Consider the following 15,482-nt stretch of genomic DNA (forward strand, 5'->3'; position numbering starts at 1 on the left):
ACTGAGCTATTAAAATGTGCGAGTCCTCTAGGGAGAGGTTGCAGATGAGAGGAGCTGTCAAACTGAGGGAAAGACTGCAGTGCAGCAGTGAAACGGTTTCAGCTAATCCGCTGTGAAGTCTCTTAATTGTGCCTTTAATAGGACTTGAAGGATCTCAAGGCGTTCAGGTTTGAGACAACTGATACATTGAAAATTAGTCTAATTCTACCCTGTCATATCGCAGGAGACTTGTCTGTGCTGACGAAGAGGCTTGTTACGCTTCTTTAACATTTAAGCTGCTGCTGAGCATGGGATCTGAGCCACCCAGAGCTGGTTTAAGTGTGCAGCACTGTTTAGTGACTACTCCCACTAACCATCCTCTCAAATTTAAGATGAAAACAAAGCTTATTGATTTTTTTCCTATTTTTCTTTTTTGTTTTTCCTTCCTTCTCCACCGCAGCCTTTGGCGTTCTGCTGTGGGAAATTGCAACCTACGGCATGTCCCCTTACCCTGGGATTGACCTGTCTCAAGTCTATGAGCTGTTGGAGAAAGACTACCGTATGGAGCGCCCCGAAGGCTGTCCTGAGAAAGTTTATGAGCTCATGAGAGCATGTAAGTGTTCCTCAGCCCTGCAAATGCTGCTTTTTAGCTCTGCAGAGGTGCAGTAAAAGTGCCAGATCTGGCCACATACAGCAAGGCAGAACAACCCCCCTGCCAGTCCCAGTGAAGGTGCAATGCTGTGTAGGAGTGTTTGGTTAAAACTGCTTTCCCCAGAGGATGAGCACGCTATGAAACCAGCCGTTCTCCTCTACTGGGAGCACACAGGCCTGGGGGAGAGATTTGTTGTTCATCTCAATGTTTTCTTTGTCTCCTTTTTCCTGACAACTTAAAGAAAAGCTTGTGCTCTAAGGATGAAGCAGGAGCTTCATTAGGCTTCTTACAGGACTGACTGTTACTCTTCCGCTGTGGCCTTTTGGTACGTGACTTAGTGTGATACATTTTTTTTCCAGCGGTACTCAGCACCTACTGTTACATACTGAGATGGAAACCTGATTTAAAGGGTGCTGGGTGTCTCCAACCATCACTGAGCCAGAGTGGTGCAGACACCCAGCACCCATAAATCAGATTTCCGTGTCAGTATTTTATCTCACTCATTTTATAAAAAGGAAACTGCAATAGCTAGGTCCTCCTGGTGCAGTGTAGTGAATGTCTAATGCCGGTGGGATGTTTTGAGTGGTGGTGTGTGTTTTTCAGGCTGGCAGTGGAGTCCTTCCGATAGACCCTCCTTTGCTGAGATCCATCAGGCCTTTGAAACGATGTTTCAGGAATCCAGCATATCGGATGGTAGGTCTGGGTCCCTCTTGGAGCAGCGCTTCCAGGGATGGGAGAAGGGCCATCCTTAATTCTGCGTGTTTTTCGTAGCCTGCTTTGCAGTGAAACTGAGTCCTAGGTTATACTGCCTGATGTAAATGGTGTAGAAAGCAGAGGTGTGTTTACACGTGGGCTTTTTCTGTGTATGGGCATATGTCTGATTTTGAAGGGCCAAACAGCTGAACAATCTCAAGGAACCTCTACTGTGTGTTGTTTGCTTTTCTTTTGCGCTATTAACTCTGAACAGCACAATAGTTTTTATCTTCTGTTGATTGTAGTGATTTTTTTCTGTGCATTGCAGAGGTGGAGAAGGAGTTGGGAAAGAAGGGCATGAGGAGCGTAGTAAGCAATTTCCTCCAGGCCCCAGAGTTACCAACCAAAACACGAACATCAAGGAGAACTGCTGAAAGCAAAGATGCCAGCGAGAGCTTGGAGACTACACATGCTCGAGGCCAGGGAGAATGTGGTAGGTTTTAATTAAAGTCATTATTCCTTCAGGAAATACAGAGGAAAACAAAATACATGTCCAGCTCCAGTTCTTCACCTAGGCAAAGCTGTGTCTGATAACAGGCGCCATCTTTCTGTACCAGCATTGTGTTTCTGGGTGACAGCCTGCTGAGTTGGCTTTCCTGGGTTCAGAACTCCTTTTATTATTTTTTGCAAAGGAAGGTTGTTAGTCTTGTGACCAGATACACACAGCCACTGGAGTGTGAATCCTTAACTGGCTGAGGGATCGGCGCTAAACCTGCCATTGCTTAGAAGAGCCCTAGGAGTTCTTTTAACTTAATGGCTGTTGCCTGCAGCTCCCTATAGACCAGAGCCTGAGCACGGAGCTGTCTGATCATATCCTCTTGCCATTCCCTGGTAGGAGCTATCAGTGGGATCTCCCACTGCATCTGAGTACTGGGTAATCTGCTGTGTTCAAGCCACTTTGCACTACCACACTGCATAATTTAAAGCAGGACGATTGCTCGGGTTTAGCAAGCCCCATAAGGGAGGTTTCTTCACTGTTCCATCCTACCAGATTTGCGCTTGGTGCACTGAAGAGTATTACTCTTGGCAGGTACGAAATATAATTTCAGCAAGGGACAAAGAGGTATTTACAGAATCTTCCATGAAATTAAACTCTCTTTCAATCAGTTTCTTCAACAACTTACCTTGCATTCTGAGGTAATAAAAGCAGTGGTAAAATGCTGAATGCATACAGGAGATTTGTATCTAACTCATTTGAAAAATAACAAGGTAAAACAAAATACAGTGGGTTTTTTTCCAGCTCCTGTTGAGACTGCCTTCTCTGACCATTCGTGTGACTGACCTTTTTTGTGTAATGTCAAATTCACCTAGTAGTACATGTTTCAGTAGCAGATGTACATTTAGACAAAGAGAGGGGAAAAAAGAGAGGATGTTGGAAAAAGGAAGTATCAGTGACTTAAGGTTATTTACCATATATAGGAAATGTAATTGCCTAGTATTACAAGCTTTGAAGTAAAATAACTTCATTTAAATATTTCAGGGCTTTGAGAGATTCAAGTGCAGCAGGAATAACATGATTTTAACATTGTGCTGGGAATCATTTCACTCGTTGTTGTTGTGGTTTAACCCGGCAGGCAGCTAAAACAACCACACAGCCATTCACCCGCTCCCCCTCCCCAGAGTGAGATGGGGGAGAGAATTGGAAAAAAAAAAAGGTAAAAATTGTGGGTTGAGAAAAAGACAGCTTAATAGGACAGAAAAGGAAAAGAATAATAATAATGATAAAAGTATATACAAAACAACTGATGCACAGTATAGTTCCTCACCACCCACAGACCACTGATGCCCGGCTTGTTCCTGCATCGCGGTCCAGCCCGTGGCCGGCTTCCCCCCAGTTATATATGGAGCGCGACGTCATAGGGTATGGAATATCCCTTTGGCCAGTTTGGGGCAGCTGTCCTGGCCATGTCCCCTCCCAGCCTCATCCGTGACTTGGTGTAAACGTTGCCTAGCACCAACCAAAAGATCAGTGTATTATCAACATTGTTCTCACCCTACATCCAAACCACAGCACTATACCCACCGCTAGGAAGAAAATTAACTCTATCCCAGCTGAAACCAGGACAACTGTGAAAGAATATTTCACATTAAAGTTTTATCGTAGTTTCCCCTTCAATTGTCAGTGTTTCCATAGCAAATCCAGCGGCTGGAAGCTGATCCTCAGTGCAAGCTGCTAGTTTTCTCTGAATCTCCACAACTCCACTGTGTCTAGACACAGTAAGGCCGTGGCCTCCCCAAGTGCTGTGAGAGCTCTTCTGGTTGTCCAGATCCCCATAAGTTGTTGTGTGGAAATGGTTTAGCCACACGTGGTCCTGTGGAAGTGTGTTATCTTCTCAAAGTACGCAACTATTTTTCTTCAAATTCTCTCTCCTTAACCAAAATCCCTTCCTCAACCAAAATCCTACCCGTAGCATGGTGATCACCAATACGTGGCTAAGCAGCATCTTCCTTTTTCCCTATGACTGTGCTTCATCTCCCTTCTTACTGCCTAGTCAAGCTGGAAATGTATATGCTGCCCTGAAGGCATTTCTCCTTTGAATTAGAATGCCATTTGAGTGCCTGGCCTGGGAATGAGACCCTCTGTCAGTCAAATACAGAGACCTTCAGGACTCTGTATAAATTTATTATAAACCACTATTCATTTTTAAATGCCTCTTGTAAGCGGAGAGAGGGTCACCCCATCATTTCCCTCTGGAGCGACGCTGCTGAAGGAGACTGTTACTGCCACGTTCCTCCAGTATTGTACAAAGCCAACCATCTTCACGGTGGTGTGAGCTGAAGTGTTCGGCTGTCGAAGGGCATCTTGATTTCTGCTTATGAAAAAGTTATTTCCATTCCCCACAAAGGATGACATCAGGAAGGAGGTTAAGAGTATCAGAATCTAAATGAACAAGGAGACTGGGGATGGAGGTGGGTTACAGAGATCTTATTAATTCAGCGGGTCGGCTATTCAAAAGACAGCAACAGCACAGGGACTAAACCAAAGGCCTCTTAATATTTATCTTCTTCACAGTGTGAAGTTTAGACAAGTCTCCAGATGTGAGGGTGGGAATCTGAACATAAACATTTTGTGTTTGTATGTCACTGTTTCAATCGGAAGCCTACAGGGAAAGTAGTTTGGCAGCCGAGTCCTGTAGAAGCCACCTCAGAAACGAATGTGTGCAGGATTAGGGACCATATTCGGTCCAGGTTTGAGTGCGGCTGTACTCGCTTTACTCCTGGTCTGACGTTGGCTTCCTTTACAGAACCTGCACCTTGTGGAGGTGCTGCAGTGGTCTGATCTTGGAAGAAAACCGATTATTCTGGCTGTCGAAGCAATGTTCAATAGACTTTTCTTTCCTTTGCAGACACTCTGGATCATGAACCTGCTATTTCTCCCTTGCTCCCACGGAAGGAGAGGGTGGCCCTGGAGAGCAGTTTGAATGAAGATGAGAGGCTGCTTCCAAAAGACAAAAAGCATAACCTCTTCAGCGCCCTTATCAAGAAGAAGAAGAAGACCGCCCCTACGCCTCCGAAACGGAGCAGTTCCTTCAGAGAGATGGATGGCCACTCGGACCGGAGGGCGGGTGGGGAGGAGGAGTGCAGGGATGCTGGCAATGGAGCTTTCATTGCACCCCCCGCAGACACGGCTGACCCCTCCAAGTTTCAGAGCCCAAGCAACGGGGCTGGTGTCACCAACGGGGTTGTTGCTGGGAACTCTGGATTCTTGTCTCCCCACTTACGGAAGAAGTCCAGCACGATGAGCAGCAGTCGAGGGGTGGCTGGTGAAGAGGAGAGTAGTTCCAACTCCAGCAAACGTTTTTTAAGGTCCTGCTCAGCCTCCTGTGTGCCCCACGGAGCAAAGGACACAGAGTGGAAATCTGTGACTCTGCCTCGGGATTTGCAGTCCACGGGACGTCAGTTTGATTCCTCCACTTTTGGGGGACACAAAAGTGAAAAGCCAGCACTCCCTCGGAAGCGGGCAAACGAGGCCAAGACTGACGTTGCTGTCAGGGGAACAGTGACCCCTCCTCCACGGCTGCTTAAGAAAAATGAAGAGACCACTGATGATGTGTTCAAAGATGCAGAGTCGAGCCCTGGCTCCAGCCCTCCCACTCTGACGCCAAAACTTGGCCGTAGACAACCTGCTGCCCCTCCTTCCTCCAGCATGCTCCACAAGGACGATGGGGTCAAATCCAGTGCCTTAGGTACCACTGTGACGATGGACCAAGGTTCTGCTGCCAAAGCCAGCCCTGCTGGGTTCGTGGGTGCCAGCAAGGCTTCCTCTGAGGAGCCGCGACTGAGGAGGCTCAAGCAGACCTCAGAGTCGGCAGGGAAGGACAAAGGGAAGTTATCGAAGCTGAAACCGGCCCCTCCGCTTCCACTGTCTTCGTCCTCCGTTGGCAAGCCTGGGAAAGTATCTCACAGTCCCAGCCATGAAGCAGCAGCAGATGTGGTGTCTGGGCCAAAATCCAAACAGTTGACTCAGGTTGGAGATGCTGCGAGCAGTGATGCTGTCAAGCCAAACCAGTCAGGGGAAAGTGTGAAAAAGCTGGGGATTCCCTCTGTACCAAAGCCACAGTCCTCTACAAAGCTGCTGATGAGCACAGCAACCCCAGCTGCCTCTTCCTCATCTGTACCCTCTGCCCCAGCTGGGGACCAGCCATCATCTACAGCCTTCATCCCTCTCATATCCACCAGGGTCTCGCTGCGGAAGACCCGTCAGCCCCCAGAGAGGATTGCCAGTGGCACCATCACTAAAGGAGTGGTGTTGGAAAGCACCGAGGCTCTACGGATCGCCATCAGCAAGAACTCTGAGCAAATGGCAAGCCACAGCGCTGTCTTGGAGGCTGGCAAGAACCTCTACACCTTCTGTGTGAGCTATGTGGACTCCATTCAGCAGATGAGGAACAAATTTGCCTTTCGGGAAGCCATCAACAAGCTGGAGAATAACCTACGGGAGCTTCAGATCTGCCCAGCAACAGCTGGCAGTGGTCCTGCAGCCACCCAAGACTTTAGCAAACTTCTGAGTTCGGTGAAAGAAATCAGTGACATTGTTCAGAGGTAGCAGAAACCAGGTTAAAAAAAATAATAAAATAAATCGCAATGGGCCAAAGCCAACTGTGGAGAGAGTAACATATGTGGACTGACAAAGGACCGGGGCGTTCAGGTTAGGGCTGCGCAAAAGACACAGACTGAGTGGATGCCCCAGCTCCAAGGGGCAGGGCTGTGTTCAAGAGGCACTTACCACCCTCTGAACTCAGATTCCCTGTGTTTCATATACTTGTAATCGTCTTATCTGTGGAGTTCTTGCCTTGTGGACTACAAGTCTAAATGCTGATGTCACACCATGCCTTTTTATTAATATTTTATTGTTCTGGACAGACCGTTAAGACTGAAGCCAGACTGATGGACACCAAGTTGCCATCCTCCTCAGGAGGACTTTCTACTGCATTTTTGTCCTTTCCCTCTGCCCCACTGTACACGAGGATGAGTGTTTGAATAGCAATATACCCACTGTGTTTTTTGGGAGTGTTGCAGCACGTGTCCCTGGCCCGAGTCTGACATTTACCTGACGTTAATGCAACAGATTTGGCGCTTGGGAGGGAAGGGGGGAAAATTGTTAACGTAAGGTTTTTTTAATGACAGAATGCTACAAGTGATGTTTGCCCAAATTCTTCCGATGATTCTACCTGCGGCCCTTTGTGTTTTCAGTAATTTCTTAATGTTGTTGAGCCCAAATGAATTGCTTGGGTTCAAACCGTTGCAGACAGCACCCGCTAATGTAGTGGCACAGGAGCCTGTTTGCGAATCTCCCTTGGTAGCAAAAAAGGACTGGAGAAGGTCTGAAGAAGGATGTTGCTGTTGCACTCTCATGATACCTAACGTTAATCGGGCTGACATTTTGGGTGGAGAGTTGCAGAGCAGGTCTGGGAGCAGTAGGTGCTGGTGCTGAGCAAGGCATCGCTCCCTGGAAGACGAGGGTTGCAGCTGGGGGAGATGCAGCTTGGGATGAGTTCAGAGATACCACTGTGCCTCCAGCAGTTGTTTCAGCTGAGCTTGCACATCGCAGATGGGTGAGAACTGCTGTTTCTCTAGTTGAATTTCCAGACTTTTTTTGTTCTGTAAGTGGAGATGGGGCCTGGCTTCTGCGCCCCCCACTCCTGCCCCTTAGAGACCCGTGCTTTGAGGGGCTGCGGTGCCTCCCTTCCCATGCCAGTGCTCACTCCCTGTGAAGGGCTCAAATGCCAGTACTTTGGGGTTAAAACCGTCACTACCTTCATGCCGGTGTGGTTCCATCCAGCATCAAACAAGGATCTGTGAAGACTGCAGACACTTCTCTTGGGTGCATCTCCCGAGGACAGTGCCACAAAACGCTGACAGCAGGACTCCTGGGCTTCCTTACTGAGGTCCTGTGACCTTCCCAACTAATGCAACACGACTGGGAACTAACTGTGACTTGTGACAATAGTGAAAGAACAAGGTTTAGGGCTATTAACAGTGCAATTTAACTCCTCTTAACAGTTCCAAACATGAGAAAAAAACATTTTCCATGTCCTGTTCCCCTGTAACTCTTGTGACTCCTCTTGCGTATCTTAAACACTAATTGCCTTCAATTGTATTTTATGCTGTTCTCTTTGGAACTGTTTGTTTTGTATATGATTCTATTAGTTCACTTGTGTGTGTTCACGCCACTTCTCGCCCTCACAAACAGCCATGACTTAACACATGACAAATGTTCAAAAGAAAATACACACTTCTGCCACAGGCTGCCTTTAAAAATGTAAGGAGAAAAAAAAAACAACCCAACCCTTGGACTGTCTCTTTCCTGGAGGTACTGTTTTTACTTTGATAACATATTGTGCCACTATATTATACATTTGTATCTCGTTATTACACACTTTTGTAGACTTGTCTTTTTTACAGTGTGTAAATAGCTCTGTCCTTCATCTCTGTGATACTTAAGGGGGTTGTTTCCCCTTTAATTTGGTCCGGTACAGATTGTTTCTGTACACGACTTTCAATTCTTCCTCCTCTCTTTCTCTATTTTTCATTTTTTTGATTTATTTTTTATTCCAGTCTCTCTTGCGTAGTATATTTAAAAATAAATCAATGTTGAGGAAAACCCGTGTTTGTCTGTTAGCAAGGCTTTTCAAACCCAGTTACCTCCTCTTAGACTCCGCACCTGAAAATAGGGGTTCCCTGTTTGGGTGGTACAGTGGGCTGGTCGAAGCCAGGCAGCAGCACCTTTCCATGTCCTTTTGATTTGGCTCTGAAAAGAGATGCACAGAAGAAAGACTGTGCCATCTCCTCTTTTGAAGCAAAAACTTTGCTGTTGTCTTCAGTGAGATTCGAATCAGAGATTTTGACTTAAACTTTTCTTCCTGTTAATTGTTTGTATTCTGTAATTTAGCTGCTGTTGGTTTTCCCTCCTCCTCTGCCATGAAGTCACCTGTGGGTTTCTCTCCTCAGATGGTTCTGGCTGCTCCTTCCCTCATTTCTGGCTGTCCATCCTTATTTTCTGTTTTCAACCTCCCTTCAGCCTTTCCAGCAAATCTCGAGGGGGAGACATGTCCAGGTACTAGGCAGCCTCTAAAGTGAGATACTGCCTTGATTAATGAAGATGCTGAAGACTAAAAAAGGGTGAGAAGGAAACAAGGGCAGATGTGCCCGAGGTCCCGCGGTTGCTCAGTGACATTTTGGGGTTATAACCCAGCTCACCCGATTTCTAATCCCCTCAACAAGTCCCTGGTGAAATCTGTGGGTCCTGGCACAGGGAACGGCTCGCTCCTGGGCTGTGGGAACAAGGCTCATTGGAAACCTTGTCTTGCTGTGACGGTGATTGCATCGGGCTGCTCCTAAATGAGCCTGAAGAAGATGAAAAGAGGAGGAGGAGGAGGAAGCTGTTGGCAAGTTTAAATGCAGTTACTGGCCTGTGCTTGGTAAGGCTCGGGCCGCTTTCAGCAAAGCGGTGGTGTCGGGTGAATGTGCGTGCAGAGCTCCAGGGGGTACCTGGTGGTTTCGTGACGATGACCCTGGCAAAGACCAATATCCGTGCTGCTCTCTGTATACATCCCTAGCACAAAGACTTGAATACGATGAATGGTTGTGAGCTGAGGGGAGATGATCTCCATCGCTGCTTGCTTAGGGACCAGTCCGTGGTGTCGTGGGAAGGCAGAGGCCGGGTGACCTGGCTGGGGAAAGCCCCAGGATCTGCAGTGTTGGGAGTGAAGGAGAGGGGATTAAAGGCTAAATTTAGCCGAGTACAGTAGGAGTTGATTTAACAGATCGATGCATTTAACAGTTTGATTGCTCCAATTTTCAAGGCTATTGAGCTTGAAAGTGAGAGTGCTCTGGGGGAAAAATAGCTGTGTTTGTGTTTTTGTTTTGGTTTTCGTGTCTTTGAAATTACAATGTTCACTCTTTTAAGTTTTCCTTTAATGTCATCCTGCCTTTTGTAGAGAAGTTGCTTGTCACAAGATATAAAACGTGGTCAGTGGCTTATACTTGCTCCTTTTCTCAAAAAAATAAAAAAAAATTAAAGATAGGCTGGTGTGGCAGCCTGTCTTGTAGAGATGCTGCTGGACCAGCGGCACTCTCCGGTGTGCAGGAGCACTGCGTGCCCCCGGGGATGATCAGGGGCCAGCTGACAGCCTCTTCCTTCTTTGACATTAATCCGTTCACAACTGAAAAAAGAGGAAAATGTACCTAAGTGCTGTGTCACCTCTGAGGAGAGGTTTCCTGGCGTCACACGTGCATTTGTGGCATTGGTGCCCTGAAGCCGTGGGTGAAGGACAGCCCTGCAAATCGTTTGACTGTTTAGGCTGGGCTCAAACCTGGCCTCCTGGGAGTGGAGTGCTGCTCAGGGTTTTTCCAACGGTAGGTCCAGCTCAGCAGAAAGTTTGCCTGTAAACCAGGCTACGCTGATGTGTTTTCCCAGCAATCGCCCCCCTGTTGAAGGTTACTGTTTGTCCTAACAGCCAGTCTGCTGATAAAGGTCCTACCTGTGCTCCCGAAGCCGCAGTGCTGAATGACCCAGTTATGATGCATTAGCCCCTTCACGAGTCCCTCGGATGTAATTAAACGGGGCTCTTTCTCTACAGAGAATCCACCTGGGTCTCTGAGATTTGCTGCTCCGTGTGTGTGTGTGTAAGTGCCGCAGGTCTGCGTGGGACAGAGGAAGGACGAGGAGCAGCCTGCGGGAGCGGAGGTGGGGCCGGGGCAAGGCTGAGGGTTGTACCCTGGTCAGGGAAGGATAACGGGGTGTTTTATAGAGGGTCCCAGCAGCGGTGGTGATGGCAGCAAGTGTCTGCATCGGTCCTTGCTGGCTGGGTCCGCTGGCCTTGTGTAGAAGGATCCAGCGCCTATTTGATGGTGTCCCTTGGTGGGCTGCCCTGCAGGCAGTGGTGCCCGTGCTCCAGGCGTGTTGTCCTGGCCTTGTCCGCACTCCGCTCTGCCTGGCCACGCCACGATGAATCCGGCTCCTTCCGGTTCGGCATGCAGGTGGGTTCCGAGCTCTCCTGCTCTCAAAGGTGTTGGGGGTCCAGGTGTCCCCCTGGGATCTGCCCCACTATGGGACCTGGGAGGGGAGGAATTGGGAGGGGGCGTATGTTCCCACGGGAGCTGGGTGCGGAGACACCACGTCCAGCATGCAGGGATGGGCTTTCCAGCCTCCCAGGGGTCACTCCTGGTGTGTTCCCCCTCCTTCCTCCCAGACAACACCCCCAGACTCCAGGCAGTTATTTTCCATTCACTTTTACCTCCTCTTTCCCCCCAGTCTCAATCACCAAGAGCAATAACGAAGAGCCTGGAGCGCTGCCGTTTCCCAAGCACATCGGCCATCCTAACGCTTGCCAAGGGGTGCTCTGGGGGTGCCGCAGCCCCTTGCCTGCCCGGAGCCCCCTTCCTCCCAGTGGGTGAGGAGGGTGATGGCTTCGCCCCTGCAGCACGGAGCTGCCCATCGAGGAGCCCCCCGGGCGCACGGGCTGAGCCCAGCTCTGTCCCACCCGCCAGGTAAGCGCTGTGGGAAGCACTGGCTTTTACTTTTAAATAAGTTATACAGAGAGTTATTGAGCTTCAATCAAAGCCTCGTTATGCGTGGGGTTTTATCATGCTGCTCTGACCCTTTTCCTCTCCTGGACTTGAGAGCAGGAGCCCAGGCATCCCCCCCCCGCCCCAGCATCGCTCAGCAGGTTTCCTTTCTCTTCCCGCAGCAGATGGTGCCACTTTTCCCTGCAACGATCCATCACGGCATGGATTTACCAGCCCTCGCTAACCCAGCGTTGCTCCAAAACTCTTTCCCCTTCCTCCCTCCCATCCCTCCTCCCCCAACTCCAGCGCAGGGTAAAATTGATCAGTGCATATTTATTGATGGTTTGAACACTCAAAAGAAAAGGGGGGGGAAGAGATGTTGCCATAGAAACATCGATAAAGCTCCCGTCTCTGCTGCGTGATGCGAGCGCTGCCCCTGCGTCCCCCAAACCGGCGGCCTTTGGTGGGGTGGGAGTCGGGAGGGATTGGAGGTGGGTTTGGGGGTGGCCAGGGGGTGCGCTGCATGGGCTCAGCCACCCCGAGTGCCATCGGGTTTGTTGGTCACTGCTGTGGTCCCCGTAGTGCGAGATGGTTACTGCAGCTGAGATGCAGGGAAGGAAAATGCCCTTCTTCACCCTCGCAGCCGGCACCCTCCTTGTGCAAGGGCCAAATCCTGGCATCATCTGTATCCCTGCAAATCCGGAGTCCCTCCCGTTCTGCACCCGTGGGGCTGTGACCCACGCGTAGCTCTCCGGAGGAGCCTGCTCTTGCGCCGCCATCGCTCCTCCCTAGACCTGGCTGCCCCACGGCTGGTGTTCGCCTCCTGGTCCCAGCTCGCCTCCGTTCAGCCTTCGCTTACACGCTGCTCCTGCTGCGAGAACAGCTCGCGCCGGTCCCGGCAGCACTGTATTAAGTGGTCTGTCTGCTTGATGGATATTACAATACACTTCTTGGAGCCTGATTTTTTTTTTTTTTTTTTCCTCCTAACCAAGTCCTGCCACGGTCTTTGATTTTGAGGATGCAATTTAGCACTTGCAAATAATTGCCCTGCTTAATTTTTGTGCCTGCAATGAAATATTAGCAGTCGTTAGGTGTCTAACTTGCCGTTAGTGCCTGCAAGCCAGGTAGTTAGACCTCTGATTACTAATATCTCTGCCTGCAGCAGCGGGCACAAAAGCAAATGTCGTTGCTGGCATTGGCAGAGCTAAATCTGCCCAAAGTAGGAGAAGGCACTCGCTGAAGAGTGGGGCTTGTCCTTCGCAGCCGTGGCCGTGCTGGCTTTTGGGGCTGGTGATTCCCCGAGCTGCACCGTTGGCAGGAGAGGGGACAGGAGAGCAGGAGGACACCGAGCACCCGTTGGTGGCCCCGGGTAGGTGCAGGGGTCCTTGTTTCAGCCCCTCTGCACCCAGGTTTCTGCAGTGGCTACGGCTGGGAATAGGTGGCGACGAGGTGAGGAAGGGGGTTAGGAAGGGCCAGGCTTGCAGGCAGGCGCTGGGGTGATGTGCCAAGGATGCTGAGGGTCGGTCATCACCATCTCACCCTCGCAAGGTGGCACCTGAGGACGGGTCTCAGGGTCGGGGCGTGAGCAGGGCGGTGGGACCGCAGCAGGACTGGTGGTGCCAGGGCAGGTTTCCGTGCTCACATCAGGGATTTCTAAGGACAAGATTTTCTCAAGCCCCGCTGCTCTGGCCTGGTTTGCACGTAGGAGCTGGCTCTTCTAAGTGGCATCTTGACACTAAGCAGAATTTGCTGCCGGAGGGACTTTTCTCTAATAGGCAGGAGAGCAGCAACTCTGCGACTCCGCGGAGAGCTCTGAGGGACCTGCTCCTCCCTGACAGCCCTGCCCTGGATGGCAGCTACAGGCAGTCCCCAGGGGACTGTCACCACCAGGACTATCCCGCTGTAACCCGTCAGCCCACCTACCTCCAGCCTCGACGCCTGGCCCTGCCAGCTCTGCCTGTCCCGCGGTGGCATCCCCGCTCTCTGCCTGCACCGCAGTGCTGGAGACCTGGCACAGGGCGCTTGCACCGTGCCCCAGCAAAGGCCGCGTGTGACTGGGGAAAGGATGCGGTGGCTTCTTTTCAAGGCATCCTCCTCTTCTTCCATTGCACCGGCTGGGAACGGGGATGCGAGATCTGCGGCAGGGCTGCAAGTGGAGCAAACGCGATGTCCCCGCTCCCCAAGGCAATCCCAGCAGCGAACCCCCCCACTACCCTTTTGTCCAAGCAAACCTAGGTGAGATGGAAGGGAAGGACCAGACGGGGCGACCTGCCAGGAGGTGAGGGGTCGAGTCCAGGCACTCATCTCCCAAAGCGGAAGGTGAAGCCCCCTTTTTTCCTGTTGTAGCCATTGAGCTCCTCGGCCAGGTTCCCCAGCGTGCCGCTGCGCTTCTCCCCTCCCACCGGCAGCAGCTCGGAGCCCCCCTGCCTGCCCAGCCGCTGCCTGCTGCCCTCCTTGCTGTAGCCCCGCAGCTCCCGGGCGATGCCCAGCAGCGCGCTGAGCTCCTCGCTGCGTCTCCGCTTCGCTCCTGCCCTCCAGCAGGCACCCGAGTCCTCGGCCGCCGCTTCCCAGCTGGGCTGGAGCGGGGTCCCTTCCCCAGGGTCTCCCGGCTCCTGGCGCTCACTGGGAGGGAAGCAGGCGCCCAGGCTCAGGAGGAAGAGGCAGGACAGCGAGTAGGGTGCTCTCATCTAGGGGAAGCAGAGGAAGGGAAAAACACGTCGGTAAACCACAAAGCATCCTCGGGCAGCGGCTAAAGCAGCAGCAAGGACCTGCGGCTGCAGGGGGGCTGCGAGAAACCCCCTCCAGCACCCACCGCTGCTCCTGCAGCCTCCACCCCAGCACCCAGCTGCAGCGAGGGTGCTGGGGGGTGGTCTGAGCTCACTCTGCCTCTCCCCTGCCTCCTTCCGACCCCCTCCCCTTCATCTTCAACCATTCTGTGCTCACAAATTACAGCCTCGCAGCTACTCCCCTGGTTGGCAGCCAAGAGCCCTGCTCGGATGGGGTGGCTGAGCGGGCGATTAGCTGGGCAGGCTGATGGGCTCCGGAGCCGCCTGCTCCTCACAGAGACCCTGTGGGGAGGACTTAAGTGCATTCACCTGAGCCGGCTGCATCTTTCCATCGCGCAGGTCCTACCTGCGGTGCCTGGCTAATGTGAGCGCAGAGGAAGGTGCTCGACATCCCTCTGCTTTATGGGGCTCGGAGGGGCCCCACTGGCAGCAGGGTCTGCTGAGCAGACCGGGAGGGAGTGTGGTCCTGGGCCGCGTGCAGCAATGCTGTAGGCACCCGGGGTGACCTTGAGCGTGAGCAGGGCTGCTCTGCCTCCCCTTCCTCCTCCCACAAAGGCTCAGAAAGGGGAAATGGGGTTTTTTTTATTATTATTTTTTTGCTGCAGATGTTGCTGTAGAAGTCACTGCTGGTGATGGGGGCCAGGGTGTCTACCCTGTGCTTGCAGAGTGGGGGGCTGCTGTGGGTGCTCCTCGCTCCTGCGCCGGACCCAGCTGAGCCCAAGCCCCTGCCTGCCCTCCCCAGCAACCCCCCGACCCCTGGGCTGTGCTTTGGGGTGCTCCCTGCCTCGTTCACACCTTGCTGCCACTCTGCGCTCTCCCCTTTTGCACCCAGTTGTCCATCGTGGAGCCAAATCGCTGGGTGCAGCCAGAGCAGGGAGCACCTTCCCAGCACCAGCAATTGGTGCTGCCCAGTCCCGTTCCAGGGGCTGGTGGGTGTTGGTGGGTGCCCTGCCCGGCCCTGCCTGCTGCCCCCAGCTGCCTCTCACCAGCCTTCACCTCCTGGCTGGCTGCGCTGCCTGTCGAGGCAGGGTGCAATGCAGGCACAGGGGGAAGACAGACAGACAGACAGACGGCCGCCAGCGACTCACCTCTCCGCCTCGGGTGATGCCCCAGCGCCGCCTGCCCTGGCCGTGCTCCGTGTCGCCCCGAGCTCGTGCCCAGACTGAGCTGGCCAGCCCGCTTCACCCGCCGTTAAATACCCGCCGTCGCTAATTGCCGTGTCACCCCTCGAGTGCGTGGCTGGCTCGCGGGCTGTGGCTGCACAGAGCAGAGGCTGGGATCCGGGCAGGGAGGGGGCTGGA

General features: G+C 52.0%; 2 protein-coding genes across 4 annotated transcripts in view; one reads left to right on the forward strand and one right to left on the reverse strand.

Annotated features, from left to right (window-relative positions):
- The window catches only part of ABL1 (ABL proto-oncogene 1, non-receptor tyrosine kinase), an 84,149-nt gene extending 75,656 nt beyond the window's left edge, over positions 1–8,493 (forward strand). For all 3 annotated transcript variants that reach the window (XM_054848621.1, XM_054848622.1, XM_054848623.1), the window contains 4 exons: positions 440–592; positions 1,235–1,324; positions 1,653–1,817; positions 4,732–8,493. In XM_054848621.1, coding sequence (XP_054704596.1) covers positions 440–592; positions 1,235–1,324; positions 1,653–1,817; positions 4,732–6,431 — 2,108 coding nt within the window. In that variant the 3' untranslated portion in view covers positions 6,432–8,493. The remainder of the gene's footprint in view (positions 1–439; positions 593–1,234; positions 1,325–1,652; positions 1,818–4,731) is intronic.
- A 5,202-nt stretch (positions 8,494–13,695) lies between these two features.
- Positions 13,696–14,082, reverse strand: QRFP (pyroglutamylated RFamide peptide). The gene has a single exon (XM_054849089.1). The coding sequence runs from the start codon at positions 14,080–14,082 to the stop codon at positions 13,696–13,698; it is 387 nt and encodes a 128-aa protein (XP_054705064.1).
- Positions 14,083–15,482: the final 1,400 nt, after the last annotated feature.

This window comes from Grus americana, chromosome 20 (genome assembly GCF_028858705.1).
Source record: "Grus americana isolate bGruAme1 chromosome 20, bGruAme1.mat, whole genome shotgun sequence".
Taxonomy (NCBI): Eukaryota; Metazoa; Chordata; class Aves; order Gruiformes; family Gruidae; genus Grus; species Grus americana.